Here is a 19,576-nt window from a genome sequence, read left to right on the forward strand (position 1 = left end):
GGCAGCCGCGCGAAACCGGCCCGCGCGGAGGGTGAGCCGGGGCGCTGAACCAAGCGGCCGCTCCCGCTGGCCGAGGTTTGCCCGGGAAGCGCTGCGCCCGCCGGGCGAGCTGGGGCGGCTGGCCCCGGTGCGGTTACGTGGCTCTGAGCTGCAGAAACTCCTTCAATGCGGCGCGTACTAAACCTTTCAGAGGTAGCGCTTTGATTTTTAATTTTACGCTCTTGGCAGGCAATCAGGGTCTTTAATAGTACGGGGGCCAGAGGGAAAATGTTTCAAAACAGCAAGGATCTTATCATAGTGTGCAATTAATGAATAATTATTAAAACCCAGAAATAGCTGGGAGAGCAGGCAAGAGCTTGTAATGCGATTCTCTGGTTTCAGGCTTATAATGAAACCTCAAGAGAGGGAAATATGATACGCAGCTTTGTGCAATTAAAGCTGGGATTTTTTCCCCCTAGTTGAAAGATCAGTGATCTTGAAAAAATATACCTGTCACTTAGTTTTGTTTTCAAGTCATTTAATTGTCGTAGTAAGGCATTTAACACAAAATCCAACACGCAGAGTCATTCTTCTGTAAATTATGGAAGGTTTTTTTTTAACTAAATGGCAAGATTGTGATTTTGCTTTTTTCGAGATGTTAGAAAGGAAGTCTGTCAGCCCCGTGTGGAAGCGTTAAGCATAGGAAAGGGCGGCAGCGATGCTTTCCCGTCGCGCACCGGTCGAGGGAGACACCGAGGTCGAGAAGGAAAGGACGGAGAACGCGGAGATCCAAGCGTGTTTGTCGGTCTGCCGCGGGATAGTCGTTTCCTGTGATGTTGGGCAAATGCCTTAACGCCTGTGGTGTCTTCCTGTCTATTAATAAGGAAGAAGCGAGAAAAAATGCCTGTTGCATCTTTCAAGCCTGCTTGTACCGTTTACCTGTGTGTTCACCCGTTTTAGCTGTTTTCCTGCGTCCGGGCAGGAATTTGTGTTTGCGCAGCACCCAGCGCAGTGCGGCTCTGATCCCGCGGGAATAACATCCAAGCAGTTGTGTGTCCGTGGTGCCGCCGCTGGGGAGTCCTAGTTGTGGACGCTTGGACGGGAGAAACTCGTTTCAGCAGGGGCAGGCGCCGTGCCCTGCCCAGGGCGATTTCGGGGACCGACGGCCTCAACCGCACGTGCGTTAGGAGGAGATTTCCGTGCCCGAAGCGCTGCAGTGCCAAGCAATGGAGCGCTGGCACACAGCACACTTAGCTCCGTCACCTTAACCAAGGCTAGCTTATGGCCAAACAAAATAACCCGAAATTTTAAACGCCTCCACTGAGGAGTCCTTGGGCAGGAGGAGCTGTGACCTTCAGATTCAAGGCTTGTTTTGTTTTTCTAAAATGCAGCTGGGTAAAACTTGGCTTTGGGTTACTGCCGATCTTGTTTTCCTAGTCAAAGGTGAACTTATATTTTGCATTTTCGCTTGGTGAGAACGGGGACTTTCTGCTTGGAAGCGGCAGCAATGCTTTGTTTTGCTTTTACAGCTGTATAACAAATCTAATAGTTAAGGGCGTAACACCGGTGTTTGTCGCTGAAATCCATTAGCCTGCGGCGCACCGAGAAGGCCTCTGGCATGAAAACTTGAAGATGCATTTGCCTGAGCATCCTCCTCTTTTGAGTCCTGACTCGCATTCGCTCACTGCTGTTTCATTATATATGAACTAAACATGGAAAAAGTTATTTACAGCTATCAGGCGTTCCTACGTGCGATATTAAGAGAGGTTGCCCATTAGTGTCGGGATGGAAGATGTGGCGTTTATTTTACGTTGCGTTGTTTCATCTGCATGCAGCAAGAGTGTGAAACCTTGCCCCTTTCCGTGCCGATTTGTGTGCCCTGGTTCGTGACTGCTGCTGACAAAAACTAATTGGGAACTACTCAGATCTGCACTGGATGGGAAAATAGCCTGTTGGTTTCTTGGAAGGCTTTCTGGCTTGAGCTCACTCTTCTGTATTTATTTAGACACTTTGATCGCCACGGAGCGGGGCAGCTTTAAGGGGCTTCACCAGCGAGAAAGCGCTTCGAGGAACAATTAGATTTCCCGGCCCCGTTACTCGGAGAAACGACGCCGCCGGGCACCGCGGGAGGCCGAATTGCCGGCGGAGGTGAAGGAGCCCAGGTCGGATCAGCGTCGGCCAGACGCGGCGTTTTCGCGCAGCTGTTACTAGGAGACGGAGCTCGATCTTCGCGACTGCCTCCGATTTCTCCGTGCCGCCGTTTTGTTCTCTGGCCTCGGGGTTTTTTCCTTTCTCCCGGCTCTCATTCGTCCTGCAGGGTCTCTGCCGGCCCCTGGGCACCTCCAGCCTTTCCCTCCCGCCGGCCTCCTCGCCTCGCACCCATGTGCGCCGCTGGCAATTTGGGGCACTTAAAAATTTCTCTGCAGCAGCCGTAGGCACTTTTTCACTAAGAAAGATGGTTTTTGGACAACCTTGCAGCGTCTCCAGGGGCTCCGCCGTCCCCTCGGCACCGGTAACCTGCTTAGGAGCAGGGTCGTTTCAAGAGACTGGGTTGTTTCTTCTTAATTGGCTTTAATATCCAGCCTTGCTTACGTGGCGATTTTTTCCCCTCTTCTCCCTGAGAAACGTAGCGGCAGGTTGTGCACCGGGGAAGTTCGTTATCCCGTTGTAGCTGCCGTTAATTCGCGGTCTCGCCGGATGGTTGTAACGCGGCGCCCGCTCGGCACGTGCCGAGGAGCTCGTGGGTGAAGCGTTCTCTGCTTTGAGACCTTCAGTGGCAGCTTATCACTTGATTTATCTCGTATTTCCAGGTGTGGAGCTGAAAGTAAACTGTCAGTGTAAATCACGAATTCAAGCAGAGTAGAGAACAGCGCACAATTTGCATACTTCCATGCCACTTAATTAGGGGGAAAAAAATCCCGTGTTCCATACAAATGTACAATGCAAATTCTTGCTCTTAATGCTTTGGATGGGGAAGATGTCCTTTGGAGTCCCACATGTTCAATGCTGCTGCTCGTCTTGTTACAACAGACTTTTAATCTTGCCCCCGGGACCAGATAGTGAAGTAGCTTTTTTTTAAAGCCCAAACCCAGCATGTGCCTCAATCTGTGAAACAGTCTGTGTCTGCTTCTCGAACATAAAACAGCACCAACGCCTCTTAACCCGGGGCTGATTCTGCTGACCCTTTAAAAAGAAAAAAGAAAGAAAGAAAGAAAAGGAAAAAAAGAAACAAAAAAGCCTTTTGCACTCGCTAATTGCAGCAACTGCCATCTTCTGTCCTAGTGGTCCTAGGTGAAGTTGAGCTACGCGTCTTCCCCAAAGACATGTTCCCATCTGCCTCCTGTTCAAAATCACCTTCCGTTTGCAAATTGTTCTCTTCTGCGTCTAGGCCTTCTTCTCCACAAGCCCCTTATTTTCTTGAAGCCGCCTCTATGGAAAACAGAATCATTTACTTGAACAAGCAGAATAAAATTTAGGAAAAGAAGTGATCCTTGATGCAATCACTGCCTGCAACCCTTCTATCATGCCCTCCCCTGCTCTCCTCCTTGCATTGCCCTTTAGATCCCCGTTGTGCTGCTGGATGACTGCACCTCCAGCATTTGCATCTTGTCCCTCCCTCTGCTCTTCGTCTTGGCATTTGAAATTGCTCCAGCAGACTCATAATTTTGAACTGAAATAGTTTTGCTTCACTTGCTTGTGACAGTGCCCGAAACAACCACTTTTTAGACCAAGGTAACTGAAGTCCTGCTCCTGGAATGTCTCTGGAGCTTAGAGGTTCTTGAAGTGCTCCAAAACGTGGACAAAAAAGTAAAGCCAGAAGATCAGAAGGAGAGAACATCCCTTTCAAGAAGACATCCAGAATTTCTGTTCCTATTTTTTTCTAGGTCTGCCCTTTTCAGTTGCTATTTAAACACAAACCTATAAACCTACTAACCTCTTATAAAATGAAATATCCTGCTTTAAAAGAATGAGCAAACAAACAGTAACACCATCTTCTGATTTATTGGTGTGGTTTTTTTTTTTCCAAAGGTAGTCTCTAACAGGCTTTTCTATTGTGGCTGCAAACATTGCATTGTACATAAGATTTTCCTGTTCAGATCAATTTGCTAAAGTCTCATTTAGTTTCAAAGTGGTTCATTTTGCTGAGGCTTCATTTTGTTCAGCCTAGCAACTCGAGAGGTTTCCTGTAGCTTAGAGAGATTGCTTTTGAATTGGTACATTATTCAGTCATGAATTGTTTCTTTAGTATATGAGCAGCTGAGTGGGGTTTTTATTACAAATATGAATTTGAGCACAGAACAAATACTATTTTGGCCAAACAAAAAATGTAAAATTAAGCATGAGTCTTCGTAGTATGCTGCGATGCTTTTCTATACTGCGTGCATGGGTTTTTTTGTAAGTACTTAGTGAGAACCTCCTGGAGGGCATAGTGATATGATTGACTGTGCGCCGAATTTTAAGAATAATACAGTACATTGTAGAAATATGGGTACACTGGTCAGAAATGAAACCATTTCCTATTAGCAGAAGATACGAACAAATAATTTTGGTTTTCTTGATCAGCTGCTAATTAAATGGGTCTTCGGTTGCCTTCAGCATCTGATCCCATTGCAGTGCTCCAGGTGGATGTAACGAGGCTGCAGCAATAACCGAAGTGATGACGTAGCGGCGAGGAGCAGGGCAAGGGCAGCGCCAGTGCCGTGCGCCGGCCTTTCGAGATTGTTCTCCTCCGTGTTGTCCCTCGTTGTTTATCAGCGTACATGATTGCTTGCGCCTAACTTGGATTAGTTTCCATCTCTGCAGGGTTTTTTTTTTTTCTTGGCCAATAAAGTTAACTTGGGTAAATGGAAAGCAGTGGGAGAGAACGTCTGTTTTCCGCAGATGTCGTCTCTGAGCGTCAGAGAGATTCTGCAGATGGGAGACGCCTGTAGCAAATCCGATGACAGTGTTTGCTTAGCGTGTGGCAAAAAATTGGAGGACTTTGCGTATGCCAGTGTATTAATACAGAAATTTCGGAGCCTGTTTGTGCCCCAAAGCAGATCACCTGGCTTGTTTTGCTGCAACAGGCTTTGCCAGTGCAGCCGCTGCAAGAGGCTGCCTGGTTTTAGTGGTCTGGTTTGTACGGGCAGCGCAGCCACCCAGGGTTCACCGTAGCGTCACGCCAAGGTCCTTGGCTCCCTTTCGTCAAGGAGGTCGGAGTCCCTTCTTGTTCTGATATCCTGAAAGAGAAAAATGTCTCTTAATCTTGAATATTCTAAGAAAATTTCCTTCTATTAGCTCTTGGGAGTTAGAGTTTTGCTCTCCAGTAGGTGAAAACCTCATAAAGCCAAAGAAAAAGGAAGCTAAAGAATCTCTCACCCCAGGGTGTCTCAGCATCCGGGGGCTGAGCAGACAAACTTATTTCAAAGTAAGAGCGAATTCTGGGAAGGGGATGAGCAATGAAGGTCCAGTGGATACAGCTGTGTGCATCAGGTGGGCAGAGCAGCTACTTGATTCCGTAGCAATGTCAGAGGCAATTGGACTATTTATTTCTGTCATGGTACAGGTCCAACTGAAGACCAGCGACTGAATGTAAGGGCTATGTAAATACATAGGTAAGTCCCCAAGCATTTATAATTGTAGAAAAGATTTAAACAAAAAAGGAACTAAAAGAGGGGATTCTGAACAAGCCAACAGCATTACTTCTTTTTAATTTTAGTTGCTTTTTTATGAATGTTAATCCATAATCTAATCTAAAATGCACACACTGTCCTTTCAGTTGCTGTAGATAATGGCATTTAGGCATTTCTTTTCTCTTGTTCATAGTCATATATTTATTAGATGTGAAAGGGTTATTGTAAAAGTCTTTTCTCCATCCCTGTGGCCTTGTGTGCCCAAAGCTGGAGCAGCTGCACGAGGCTGGAAGAGGAAATGTGTTTGGTGACTTAAAGTAGTGTAGATTCAGCATAGGGAATATTTAAGAGTGTCATGTCCTTGCTAAAATCCTGTACTTCACTGTGCTCTGGAAATGATCGTAATTATCACCAGATTCCGGAATTTCCATTAAAAATGGCATACGTAATTGAATCAAATGCCTGGCTACGTCTTGACTTCTCTTGCACGTTAATAGGATTTACTCTAAAACACACTGTCTTGTTCCTGTATTTTCTAGGGCGGGGAGGGGGGAGGAGGAGACCAAGCTGCTGGATAGCTGGAGCTCTGGTTTAATTAGTTTTCTCAAGTCTGCAGTAATATCTAACGGTTCTTAGTGTTTCTTGGAAAGGTGCTACAAAAGATAGAGAAAGCGGCACACTCCAGCTCCACCTGGAATACTCTAGTTCTCTGTGGATCCACCTCCAGGAAACAAAAGAGTGTTAAAAGGTGAGCAAAAATGTACCCTGTAAGGCTTGGATAAAGAAAGGAACAGAGACTGTTTTTTTCTAAAGCTAAAAATTATTTAAGGGGATTTGCTTTAAATAAATTAAGTTAAAAATTATTAAGAAAATCAGCAAACTGAGCCGACGTCATCTAATACTGAAATGCAAGGCAAAGATCGTACTTGAGGACAGGAGCAAGAAGTGCTCTCTCACATCTGCTGCGAGACGTTGCTGCCCGCGGGCCGGCTGGGCCAAGGCTGTCCAGCAGCTACCTCAAAGCAGAGTGCGAGTAGCAGAGCGTAGGCACCAGGCTCCCAAGCGAACAGTGCCTGCTCGCTCGCTGGATCCGTGCTCGGGTGGTTATTTGAATGCCGTTTCATCGAGCCCCCCTTACCTGACGTGGGGAGCACCGGCTTTGAATCAGGCTGCTGCCACGGTTGTGGCGACGGGGAGGAATACTCCTCGTCTTGCATCTGTTCTTGGAAGAGGTTTGAGAAAGGAGGTTTTGACATGTTTGCGCTCGTTACGATTCTCTGGACAGCTCCGAAATGTAAATAAAAGGAGATGTAGGTGCTGGCGGGGAAGAGACTTTGCTGAAATGGAAATAGGGCTGCTTCCTGAATGATCTTCTCCCAGGGAAGCTGGAAGCCACGCAGGGTTTGGTCCGGGCATTTTTCTGAGCATGAGTTTGGGTAGCTTCACTGCTGGGAGGCTTTGATCTGTTTTATCAAAGGATAGATCTAATTTAAAGAATAAAACTGCCTTGTTTTTTAATAGTTACTTTATGTTTCCTCCATTAACATGCTTGCCGGTACCACTTCAAGGGATCAGACTGGGATTTAGTCTTCATTCACCTGCAGCTTTGAAATTGCCACCGTAACTATATTGGAGATGCCTGAATCAGAGCTTCCCTCGTTTCCCTCCCCTTTGTGAAAGATAGCTGTCTTCTGCTGTGAAATATTTCATTTCTCACGGCGGTGTTCCCAGGCAAGAACAGCTTCGTAACTCTCCTACAGGTTATGATCTTCCTTAAATCTTAAAACAAATTGGTTCTGAAGATGTGTGAAACTTCACATTTTATTCTTACCACATTTGTTTGCTTGTTTCCCTCTGAAAAGATGAGGAATCTATTCAGATCAGAAAAATACTCACTGTTGTCAGAAAAAGAAGTTTATTGGTGTGGTTAGAAGAACGCAAGAGTCCTTCGTGCCCCCTTTGCCGCGTGGCTCTATCCACCCCTGCTGCCCTCCGGCCACGCGCTGCAGCTGCCTCCCTTACCTTCAGGATCAACACAACTTCTTAATAATACAGGTAGCCTTACCAATAGGAATAAATATATAAGAAATGAATATATTATCTTATAATGGTTGTAAGAGCAAGCCATATGAATGTGGGGTTGGCTCCAGAACCTCTTTTGGTCGCACGTGTGAGTGTTGTGGCCAGGCTGCAAACCAAGGGTGGAGGAAGAACAGGGAGGCTTTGCGGGACTGATGCTGTGGACACAGTATGGGAACTCTTCCTTTTCCTCCCACCAAGGGAAACTGAGGTATCGCTATCCTAGAGGACTGCCATAGTCGCCCCTCATCAGTGACAGATGAGAAGAATAACTTGGACGTTGGTCCCAACGTTCAACCCCCCATCGGCCAGCCTTGGCGTCTCTCGTGCCGCGGCTGCCTTTGCATGTTTCTGCTCTCCACTCTCGGGGTGTCATTTCCTATTTAAGGCTTTTGGTGTAGGATTTGAATAGCTGCACGTAATTTTTATGGCAATTTGCTTTGTTTTCTCTTCTCACTTAGGCTGCTGAACACAAATGCCAATTGCTTTTGCTTTTAAAGCAGCTGGCGATCATGATCTTGCTACCCCTTACGCATCAATAATTCCATTTTCAACTTGCTAGCTATGGAGCAGCGAGTTTTTTTCATTTGATGGTTTTCAGCACAAAAATCTGACTTGGAGATTGATAATATCGCTGCAGTCTAGGAGGAGCTTTGCCGATTCCCGCTATGACAATTGGTTCCACATAACTTGTAGCTCAAGCTTGTCTTCTTGGCAGAGCCCTCGAGTGTCTTATGTATCTGCTGATCTAATATTTTGGCTCCCTATATTGGTATTCTGCTGCTGATTCTTCAATGATTTCTCCTGCTGAATTGCAATAGATGAGCTGTTTAATGTTGCAACGGCTGATTTTGTAATTTAAAAACAAAAATACCCTCAATTCCAAATTGTGTTTGCTAGTTAGAACTCTGAATTTAAATTAGATTTATATGGAAAATGTATTTTTTCCATTGTTTCTCCAATGCAGAAAGAAAACAAGTCTTCACTCTTTCTAAAAGAAAATCAAAGCAACCAGTGCAAGAAGTTATTTAGCAGGGAGGAAGCATCAATAAGAACAAAACCTGTTCCCTTGTACCGATTTGCGTCCATATTAGTGTTTTTAAAAATACTTTCTCAATGCAGAAATAACCATTTCTGATAAACATGTATTTTCTGACAGCTGCAACGTTAACGTTTCTAAAGAGGAACAATTTAAAATGTATTTGTTATACCACGGTATGCCTTCAGGTGATGATTATATGTATATTTCCACAATATATATGATCTTCTTTTCCTTCAAAGTAGCCTTGAATTAATTTTTTTTTTCTGCGTACTTACTGGATTATTTGTTATAGTGAATGGAAAGGGGTGATTCGAAAGCCAGTGCTGGATTTTGTAGCTTTTATTGACAAACCACAGGGGACAGGCACCTGAGTGAAACAGAGCTGATCCTTGCTTCAAATACCAGGCTGGTATTTACTGCCAGGCGTTACGATTGCATGGCTGTTTACCTACCTACGTGAAGGAAAGCACCAAATTGGGCGCGGGAATAGATCAAGTCTGCAGTGCGAGCGGCTTTGTTTGCCCCCGAGCTGCGGTCGCTGCAGAGCCGGGTTCGAGGCCCGGCGGCGGCGTCACCCGAAAGGCGGCCCGCTGCGCGCGGGGCTCACCGCCTCTGCGGGAGGCTCATCTGGCACTCCACGTCAAAAATGAATTATCCAGTTAAAATATCATGGATTAAGCCACCAGTTCTGTTTAAAGCTGTGCACATTTAAAATTGATTCATAGCTGATGAGGAGCGCTAAGAGGAGGTTTGCAATTAGAAGGGTAAAGCCAAGCTGCAAGATAAATTCGTATTTGAAGTATAAATTCTAACATAATGAGCAGAAGCAATAACTGCCCATTAAAAGGTCAGTTTTCCTCTTTTTAGAAGGAACTTGTGTAGGGGAGATTTTCAAAGGTGCTGGTGTGGCTGTGTTATGGTGACAGTAAGTGTGTTACCTTGCCCATAATTATTTTAAGTACTATAATTTCTACTAATATATTTCCAGTGACGTATGATCATGTAGGTCTTTTTAAAGCATATCAGAACTTTAATAACTCTTTTTGCAAGAAGGCTGCTTATGTTCAGTAACAATACTTCTGTCATGAAATTTTCTTGGGCATTTTTAGCTTTTTATTAGTGCTTGGACTGTGAAGTGACAGTATTTAAAAATATTTGAGAAGCAAAACTTGACCCTGTTAAGAACTGAAGATAATTGTCAGGTATTTTAACTTGCTGAGAAGTAAAACTGTAAACACTTGTGTCCTGATTAATTATATTCTGCATATCTACATTCCCCTGACAACTTCAGGTGCATCCGATGTCACTCTACCTAACGGCTGAGGGCTGTTGAGTGACAGTGCAAAGCAAAAATAGCGTCCTCCTCTGAAGAGCTGTTTGTCATTGGTTAGAGAAGTGTGTGAAGGGATCCGTAGAAGCTGTTATATTTTAATGTTGCAGTCAGAAAAGATTTTTTTGCATGAAGAGTGTCCTGTGAGCCCCAGCTGGAAAAATGGGTTTGTGATACATATTCTTGAAACTTTGACTTGGCTCCATGGAAGTGTCTCATGATGTTCTCCTTGTTTAGTGGTGATGTTTGTGTTTCTCAGCCCAATATGCAATCTATCAGAAATTGTTATAGGAATTATAAATTAGAATCTAGAAGTTTTTATAATGCCTAGAGCAAGAATTGTAGATGACTAAAGTACGAAGGAGATTGAAGGATCCTCCCTCTGCAAGAAAGCTCACAGGCTTCTGGGCAAGTATTAGACATGAGGGTTGCTGGGAACGCAAAACTAGCCTTGTCCTTTGCCTCTGAGCAGCTGATTTGATATTGCTGTGCTGCTTCCAGCCTCAAGCTGTCCCTCCTTGCCAGTCAAGGAGAAGGAAAATGTGCAACCGAGCAGGGTGGACGGCGGCTGAGCAAGCAGCGGGTGATACAGGGATTGCCTGCAGAGAGACATCATCTGCACTCTGTTGTTTAGATGTGTCTTTGATTTGACCCAAGATTGGTCCAAACCTCTGACAAGCCAATTTGGTGGCAATGATCTCCTAGTAGCATCCACAAGGGTATTTGCAGGGAAGTAGAGTCTAACCAAAGTGAGCAAGTAAACTTCAGCCTGTGCTAATATCTCCTGGGTCTAGTGATAACTTATGCTGGCATCTAGGCACCTCTGTGAAATGAAGCATCAAAAGCAGCTGCGGGTGATTTTCAGATTGCCAAGGGTGGCAAATGTTTCCATGATATTCTTCTCAATACCCCTGATGACTCCACTTATCTATGGAAGCTTTGAATAGGGATAAAAATCAATTCCCTGTGTTTTCATTTCTGCACACTTGAACACATTGCTGCTTTGAGAAAAGAGCTGCTGTTTACAGAAAGAATGCAATGCATCTCCTTAGCATTTGTGATTTAGCCAGACCCTTAATGGTGTCTTCAGCTGGGAGAAAGACAACTTTATGTGCAACAGAACAGCAACATATTTATTAAAACCTTGCAGTATTGTTTCATTTATTGCACCAAGAGGCAATTTGGTGCCTTTCATTTATTGCATGGCTTTGCAGGACAGCACTGTCCTCATCGCCAAGCCGTGCGCTCTAATGAGATGTATCATTGTCATAGAGCCACCGTGGAGCCCAAGATTAGCTAACAGACACCAAACGTACCTAGATCCCTCTGAAGGCCGTGGGAATTGCTGGTCCATTGGCTTTTGCTGGAAGCTGTTGACAGGATCAGATGTACATGGAGCTGGTTTTCAACTGTTTGTCCCAGGCCATATGGTTAATTCTTCCAGCAGTATTTGTAAAGATAACTAGTTCGTTACTGGCTTCTGTTCAGCTTTAACTTGTTCTGAGAAGGGCAGCGTCTTGTTTGCCAGAGCTGCTCCTGAGCGCTTGGAGATTCGTCTAGTTGTGCTGGTGACAAAAATGTTGTCTTGCGACCTCCTTTATCCTTGTTATCCTGGCAATATTGGCACAGCTGGGAGAAGGGGCTGGATTTTACCTAAGTTGTGTGTTGCTATTGGAACCCTGTGGTACACGGTCTGTAGGCACGGCAGCTCTCACAGCAAGGGCAACAGGTGACTGCTGTGCAGAGATGAAGAAACTCCCATCTGCTGCAGAGGGTGGACACGTAGCAGCCTGTCCGGATCCAGTTTCAGATCCCAAACTGAGCTGGCAGATCTGTTTGGTGGTTAGAACAAGTCTGATATGGAAGTGACTGGGAGACACGCACTGACCATCTTCTGCTCAATGCTACCTCTGTAGTTACTGCCGGGATAGTTTACTTATTGCCTCCTTCCCTTCCAGAGTAGTATTTTTGAAAGGAAAACCTGTGATTCTGAAAGTTGGGGGTACAAGGAACAGAGCTGCCAAATAACTTGAGCTCATACCAAATGTATGTGGCAATGCACATAGTGACTAGTTTCAGGGAACATCAGAATTTATTGTCCCTTGAACTGAATATTGACAGGGACAAAGCAGCGTCAATATTTATCTCTCAGGTTAACACATTTTTACATTCACCTCAACATACATCAATATGTGCTTATTATTATTATAATGTTCATCCTTCAGCAGAGGAAACTTGCATTGTGGGTGAAAGAGGTAAAAGCGAGACTTACATTAGTATTCTTTTCCTGTTTCAAACTTCATCAGATGCTTTATCCTGTACTTGGAGCACATTGCAGTCCTCATTCAAGCAAAACTCTTATTGATGGTTGTGACACTCTGTGCACTAAGGAGTACAGGATTGAGTAATTGATTTGGGGGAAATGTAAAGTTAACTGTCACCAGTACAAGGAGCAGTGGAACCATCACTTCTGTTTTTATAGACTAGTTACTTGGTGGTGCTTTCTGTAGTAACTGTGTAACTAAAAAGGATGTACTTAACTGCTTACAGAAATGGAGACGTACAGCAAAGTACAAGACATAAGTTGACAAGGTTTTGATTCTCAGATCTATCCATGAATCACTGCCTACAAAACGATGCTGTTAAGCAGAGTGACATCGCAGATTTGTTAGGAACCTTGTGTTAAGCTCGTCTCTTACACGTCTTTTCTGTGGCACTCTGCGTCTGATTTCCATCTGAGATTTTATTTATGGGCATTCTTTAATACCACAGAGAATGCAGTGGCATATTTGGGCCACCTGCGTTTGGTCCAGGAAGCAAGTGGGTGTGGGCAAGAAAAGAGAGTGTGGCTGCTCCCTCATGTCGTAGCGATCTTCCTTCCTGTCCTCTCTCCGTCGTGGTCCTGGTTTTAGGGCTTGGAGAACAAGACGACAGAGATTTCCTAGACAGACGAGGGCAGGATACCCAAAAAGGACATAAACATGATGGCACTGAATGTCACAAGACTTGCTAGGGCTCTACAAAGGAGTTTTGGCACATGCTTTGTCCTACAGGAGCCAGTTTAGATGGAGATATCAGCTGTGAGGTCATCCCAGGAATTAGGCAGAACCACTGTTAAATTCCACAGAAACACTGAAGAAATGCTTCTGTTCTGCTGTGCATCTTGCTTTTAGTCCTCCTGGCCTCAAACAGAGGAGAGGTGAAGGGTTAGGAAATAAAGAGACCAGAAGTAGTAGGAAAAAGTGTGTTCCTCTCTCCCAACCCCTTCCACACCCTCCTGCTCATCAAGACATTTATTTGCTGTTTGTCAGAGATAGAGAGGGCTTTGATTCCCATGTTGATCTGGATGGTGGCTGAACATCAGGTGTTCACCAGAGGCTGTTAAAAGCTGAAAGTTTGGATCTGAAGTTCTACCCAGTTGCTGGTGGAACAGAGAAACTTCTCCAAACTCTTCCCTACGAGGAGAAATGTCAGGAAATCACGGAGGCCAGAGAGCAGAGAAGATAGTCCTCTCCTGGAGGTGCTGCAGTCTTGCTAGATCTAATGCCCCTGTAGAAGCGCGGTCTCCAGCACTCCTACTCGCTACAGCATTGCTAAGCGGAGTCAACATCCATTCGGTGTTATTCCGGTTGGTTTCCTTGCTGCACTTAGGAGTCAGAATCACAGCAATGAAAGCAACATCTGTGTGTAAACTGACATTTAAATGACAATTGTCCGTAGAAGATAAGCATGCGGTCACTGAGGTGTCAAATGCAGATGAGTGCAGCAGCAGCGGTGCGCGAAACAGCTGCGGGCGCTGGAAGGCGGCGCTGCAGGCGCTGCACTGCTCTGCGTTTGGAAGGTCATCGCAGCAATCGCAGGCATAGCACATGTGGCTGGGCCTTTTTCCTAATGAAAGGTAGGAATCTGTCCTGACAAAACAATAAACCAATGACTTATGTCCCTACTTATAATGAAAGGCAAGTTTACTTTTTTTGAGCACTGGTTAAAATAATAAAGAAGCACCAAAACCCACCTCCTAAAAATAACATTCTTAGTACTAGATTCCGTGTGTTTTTTTCTTCTCTGGAAGAAAACTTTGTTAGTAGTGACTCAGTTTATGACCATCAGGAACATGATGAGAGAGAAGTTGTATTTGCTTGTGTTTCCAAAGTTATTTTTAGCAGAGCCAAATAGGGACCTAGTGCCTTCGTCGAGATTAATATTGCTTTATGATGGTGAACTTAATAACGAGGGATGGTCTCGGTGCTTTCCTCTTTGGGGAGCTGATAACTCTGGTGTGTGGCAGGGAGACTTTGTAAGGCGTAGGGCATTAATGTCATGTTATACCTTTGAGTATAAAGTCAGGCCAAGGATGCGAATGTGAAATGAGAGCTTAAAACCCAAACTCCCTCTGAACCAACTGCGTTGCTGCCTGCACTTGACTCATAACTCAGCTAACCATATGCTTATATTCCACTGACAATTGCCATTTAAATGTCAGTTTACAAGCAGATGTTGAGAACCCTCCTTTGTGCCATTAATTTAATCACAGAAAAACAAAGTTTGAGATTTAACCCTGCTTAAGCTAATGGTGATTAGCACCGCCGCAGCAGCCGGCACACGGACGCACCAGGGCCAGCGGTGCGCGGGGCACGGACAAGGAGCGGGTCCTCGAGGGCACCGCGGCAGACTTGGGTAAGGGGCTATGGCACCCAAATAAAACATGTTGTTGGCGCTTCCTAGCGACAAGTATAATTTTGGAGATGATTCCAAGTTTTCTGGGTTGGCTGTTAGTGGCCAGGATAGAGTGTGGAAATGTTAGACTATAGGAGGAGACAGATGTAAATGCTCAAGTGCAGGAAGAAAAGATTAAAAATCTGTTTGACAGAAGAACTAGCAAAATCTGAAAGGACGGAGAAGGAAGCCCTCGGTACTCAACCAGACATTAGCAGGTATTTAAAATCCTTCCCAATAAAGTTCATAATGAATTTAATTCAGTCCCCTATGGCCCAGAGGAATGTTCTGAGTAATAAAAAAGTATTGTTAAGGGAGAGATGACTGCCAAACTCCTATTCTGTGCCAGTGATGCATATTCATATTATTGGCACTTAAACGCTAGGTTTACTTTACTACCTAAATGATCCTTTGTCACATATTAAGAATTAATACTATAAGACACCTTTTGAGAAGTTGCAATAACAATTCCCAGTTTAAATTGTTAAATTTGTATTTTTTTTCTCTTTTTTTAAAGAGGGTTGGGGTTTTTTTTGCAAATTAAATAATAATTGAATGTGCCATTTCCTGTTTTGGGTGAGCTATTTTGTGGCTGGCTTATGGTTTAACTTTTTTAAATGGTTTTAATCAATCTCATAACTCTTCATGTCTCCTTTTTTTCTTTTTTTTAAGTTATCTTGAACTATCTGCATCAATGTTAAGTGAATTATAAGCTCAATGCTTACTTAAAGGTTGGGATGTATTCACTTACACGTAGTCAGCTAGGTAAAACAAGGTCTCCTGGCTTCGGCTTGCGTAGTTTAATGCACTTTTGAAGATTAAACCAAACACGGTGACTCAAATGTAGGCTGGAAATTTCAAGCACCAGTGATGGAGGCTCCTGGACCTCAGCGTTCCTGTATTTATAAACATCATTATTACGTGGATGATAAATCTGTGCTCTCATCTAGCAGCTTGTGTCACTTCAGTGCGTTAGTCAACAAAATTGAAAAAATGGCACTATTTTTTTCAGTTTTAGAAGAAGAAGCGGAAGGGAAAGTTGGATATGAGACAAAATGTGTAGGAGTTTAATTCCTAGTAGGCAGCAAGGTCTAGGGAAAAATGCATCAGTGCTGGTAGAAGATCAGTCTGTTTTACATTCAAGTGGCTACAAAATTGTTTAAGTACCTTCTGCATATTACATTACAAAAACTAAGATTTCTAGAACCTGTGTTCAAGTTCAAATTGATTGCAGCAATAATTCAGTCAAAATATTTAATATGCTAAGGTCTGAATAAGACTATAGAGATCTTTCTTTGATACGCTTAGGTTTACATCATACCTCCGAGTCAAGTGTGAACAGTTAGAAAAAAAAACCTGAATTTTTTTTTTTGCCAGCATGTTTATTTACATGGTGAAGCTCCTTTAAAACAATGAGCATTTTTTCAAGTGTAAAAACGAACAATTATTCATCTCTGGAAAAAATGACAAAGTTTACAAAGACAATTACTTTCCCCCACCAAAGACTAACCTCCACCATACTATGCAAGGGCACAAGCAGCTCGTTTTTTTCACTTGCTGTACACACAGCGAAATACTAAATTCTCCAGAACAAAAATGTCTCAAAAATATAAAGAGGAATCTTAAACATTTGGCAGTTTGGACTGAAAAGAAGGGTCAGTGGCAAAGAATCCAGATACAAGAGAAAAAATGAGACATCTCAGCACACTCTTTTGGGGCTTAAAGTGAATGCATGCACTGTTTGCTCACGATTTTTCACAACAGCATTTGTAATTCAGGAAATTGTGTATTAATCAGCAAGATGAAATATCTTCTTCCTAATTAAGAATGAAGACTTATTTACAAAATAGAGCTTATTTTTGTCCCTGAAAGAGATCATCCAGTAAAACTTGACAAGAATGTTGCAGACCTTGTTTTGTGGGCTATAACTATTTAACTATTTCAGTTGCTCGGGGGGAAGCCCCCACCGAAACCGTAGCACCCCTCGTCTGCCCCTTTACCAGGCTGATCACCAGCCACGGGTCAGGGCTCCTTAGTGTCTGTAGTTCCTTGCCAGGACCGCTGTCCCTACGCTTGTTAGGCTGACAGCAGAGAAAAAACACTGAAGACTGGAAAATTTGCAGGACTCGGAGCTCAGATCAGCTTATGACAGACAGAAGCACACACACACCACGGGATCTGAAAAAATGAGGCAAGAAGGCAGAGAAAGAGGAGCGCAGCCAAGCAAAGGGGCACAGCATTGGATAGGAACGGGGATGAAAATAGAGACTGTGGCTAGGGAGAATTATGGGAGGTAAAGAACAGAAAATGGAAAAGATAACTGCATCTATCACCTACCTGCTAAAACAGGCTTCCAAGTCTTTTTTTTTTTCCAAGCCTGACGCTCTAGTGCTGTATGTGTGTATGCTACTTTCCCATCCTTCAAAAGAGCATGCTATTATCAAAATTAAATGTGATTCAAATTAAATGTGCTATTAAGTGATCAGGGAAGCAAGGGATCAAAAAGAAGTCTTTTATTTGGTATTATGACAGTGAAGTCATAAATTTGTTAAAAAAATCAGTTATGACTTTCATGAAGAAAATTAGTTTCTTTTTAAAAAAATCTGGTTTTACATCTTTTTGCTTGATTTTGGGGGGATTATAGGGAACTTTAACATGCCCTGTTTAAGCCCTGGTAGTTTCAAAGTTATCTTTTGTCTCTCTTCTCCCACCACCTTTCTTTACATTCATTTCTTCCCACTAGCAAAATATCATTTTGTCTTGAAAAGGCAGGAAATGCACCATTTCAGAACTGCATTCCTACAGTGGTCTGTTTAATAGGGTTATAGATATGAAATCTGACGTATTCTAGACAGGTAAGTATTTAAATGTTTCTGTGCTTCTGTTAAGCAAGCTAGACTTTGGAGATTAAAAAGGTAACAAAAGTCTGCTGAAATTGTAAACCATGCACCATGAAGACACGCTCTACGGTTTTGTGTATCTGCAGCAGGGAAGCCAACCTGCAACTTCCATTCCCACTAAGTGTTCATATAAGGCACATTTGCTGCAAAGAGAAAAATAAAGTGGAAAGAGTAAACTCTCGAATATATTTTTGTTTTAGAAATAATGCTTTTGGGGGGGAACTGAGGAGGACTTACTTGTACACCTTGTAGTTTTTGTAAGACATCAGGATTTCCTGCGCTTACTCGTACGTGCATTGGGGGCAGTCGATGCCAGCGAGGATTTGAACGCTTTTCCCCTGCTCGATTTCCTACCTCGGACAGGAGCCTCCTGAACATCGCCGATACGATACACTTATTCAGCGCTGCAGTCCCGAAGGTGGCGTCACTGCTGCAACTTCCCTGCGTGCCTGTTCCTAAAGGCAGAATTTTCAGACATCCAACACTTAAATCACCCCCTTTTTAATGCGGTTAGTGATGCAGCAACATGTATTTATATTAGATATAAATACAAAATGGTCAGATATCACATTTTTAAGCATACTTTATAATTTAAAACTGCTTACACTTCCATGACTAGGCTTAGGTTTCTCTCATTTACATTCATAATTTAATTCCACTGGAATTTGATTTTTAAGAAAGCCCAACATACCTTAATTACCATAAAAAGATCCATACATACTTTACTTAAAAATATCTTCTGTAAGAGGAAAGTTACCAAAAATAACACCAAATATATTATTATGCATACATTTTTTTTGTAAAGTACAAACAAGAATCTGATCTCTTATGGGTATTGCCTGATCTAATATGGCTATAGGTTGCTATTTATTTTGTTTGTTTTTTTAAATAAAGGGAAAAACCTAAGAAAAATAAAAACACAAAACAAAATAAAAACCCATTCTTTCCAAAGATACAAGTATCAATGAAAGAACACTTTGAAAATTAATAAATGATGGTAGGTACAAAAAAACACTATCCAAGCACTATGTAGTCTTTATCAGAGCATATGCTGCACTGACCTTGAAACAGTTATTAAAAACAAACAAAAAAATGCTGCTGGCAGAAAAAGCTGTCAAGCAAAACACTGAAAAATTGGTACTATTTCCTAACAAGTAAGTGCAGAACTGATGCTTAATATTTTATGATTTTTTTTTCCACATGTGCACACTCTTTCTTTCTCTTTTTGTACCCAGGGCTGATCGTTGTGACTCTGGCAATATGCTGGATGCCAAACCAGGTTAGAAGGATCATGGCTGCTGTTAAACCGAAGCAGGACTGGACCATCCCCTACTTCCGAGCGTACATCACTCTTCTTCCCATCGCCGACACCTTCTTCTACCTGAGCTCGGTGGTGAACCCCCTGCTGTACAACGTCTCGTCGCAGCAGTTCCGCAGCGTGTTCCTGCAGGTCCTGCGCTGCCACCTGACGCTCGAGCACGCCAACAAGGAGAAGCTTCGCAGGGCCAATCTCAACTCCGGAGCAAGCAGCAGCCGGTCCCTACGGCCCTTGATCTTCAGAGCGTCGAAGCGCGCTTCTTCGACAAAGAGCGCTAACAAAGTTTTCTTAAGTACTTTCCAGAATGAAACCAAGCCTGACTGCAGTCCACAGACACCAGGTCTTGAATCACTGGAGCCCAGCCTGGAAGTAATGCCACTAGGGACTAGCTTAGAGCCCAGTTCAGATGCACAAAATGGCCTTTGTGAACATAACATATGACTTTATAAAGCAAAGTTAATGATTAGCAATGAGCTTAAAACCACAGAAGTTAAACTGACTGAGAAATGGATTACATCCTAAAAGTAATATCACAGATAGATTTATTTCCAAATATGCAAAAAGAGCAGGTGTTCTGTATGCTGCTGTTGGGATTTTTTA

The 19,576-nt window shown here is 43.4% G+C and overlaps 1 protein-coding gene across 1 annotated transcript in view; it reads left to right on the forward strand.

The window, feature by feature from the left end:
- Nucleotides 1-19,440, forward strand: part of GPR39 (G protein-coupled receptor 39) — a 78,190-nt gene extending 58,750 nt beyond the window's left edge. Inside the window, exon 2 of the mRNA XM_013959736.2 lies at nucleotides 18,894-19,440. Within this exon, the coding sequence (XP_013815190.2) occupies nucleotides 18,894-19,417 (524 nt within the window). The 3' untranslated portion in view covers nucleotides 19,418-19,440. The remainder of the gene's footprint in view (nucleotides 1-18,893) is intronic.
- The last annotated feature ends 136 nt before the right edge of the window (nucleotides 19,441-19,576 follow it).

This window comes from Apteryx mantelli, chromosome 6 (assembly GCF_036417845.1).
Source record: "Apteryx mantelli isolate bAptMan1 chromosome 6, bAptMan1.hap1, whole genome shotgun sequence".
In the NCBI taxonomy this organism is placed as follows: Eukaryota; Metazoa; Chordata; class Aves; order Apterygiformes; family Apterygidae; genus Apteryx; species Apteryx mantelli.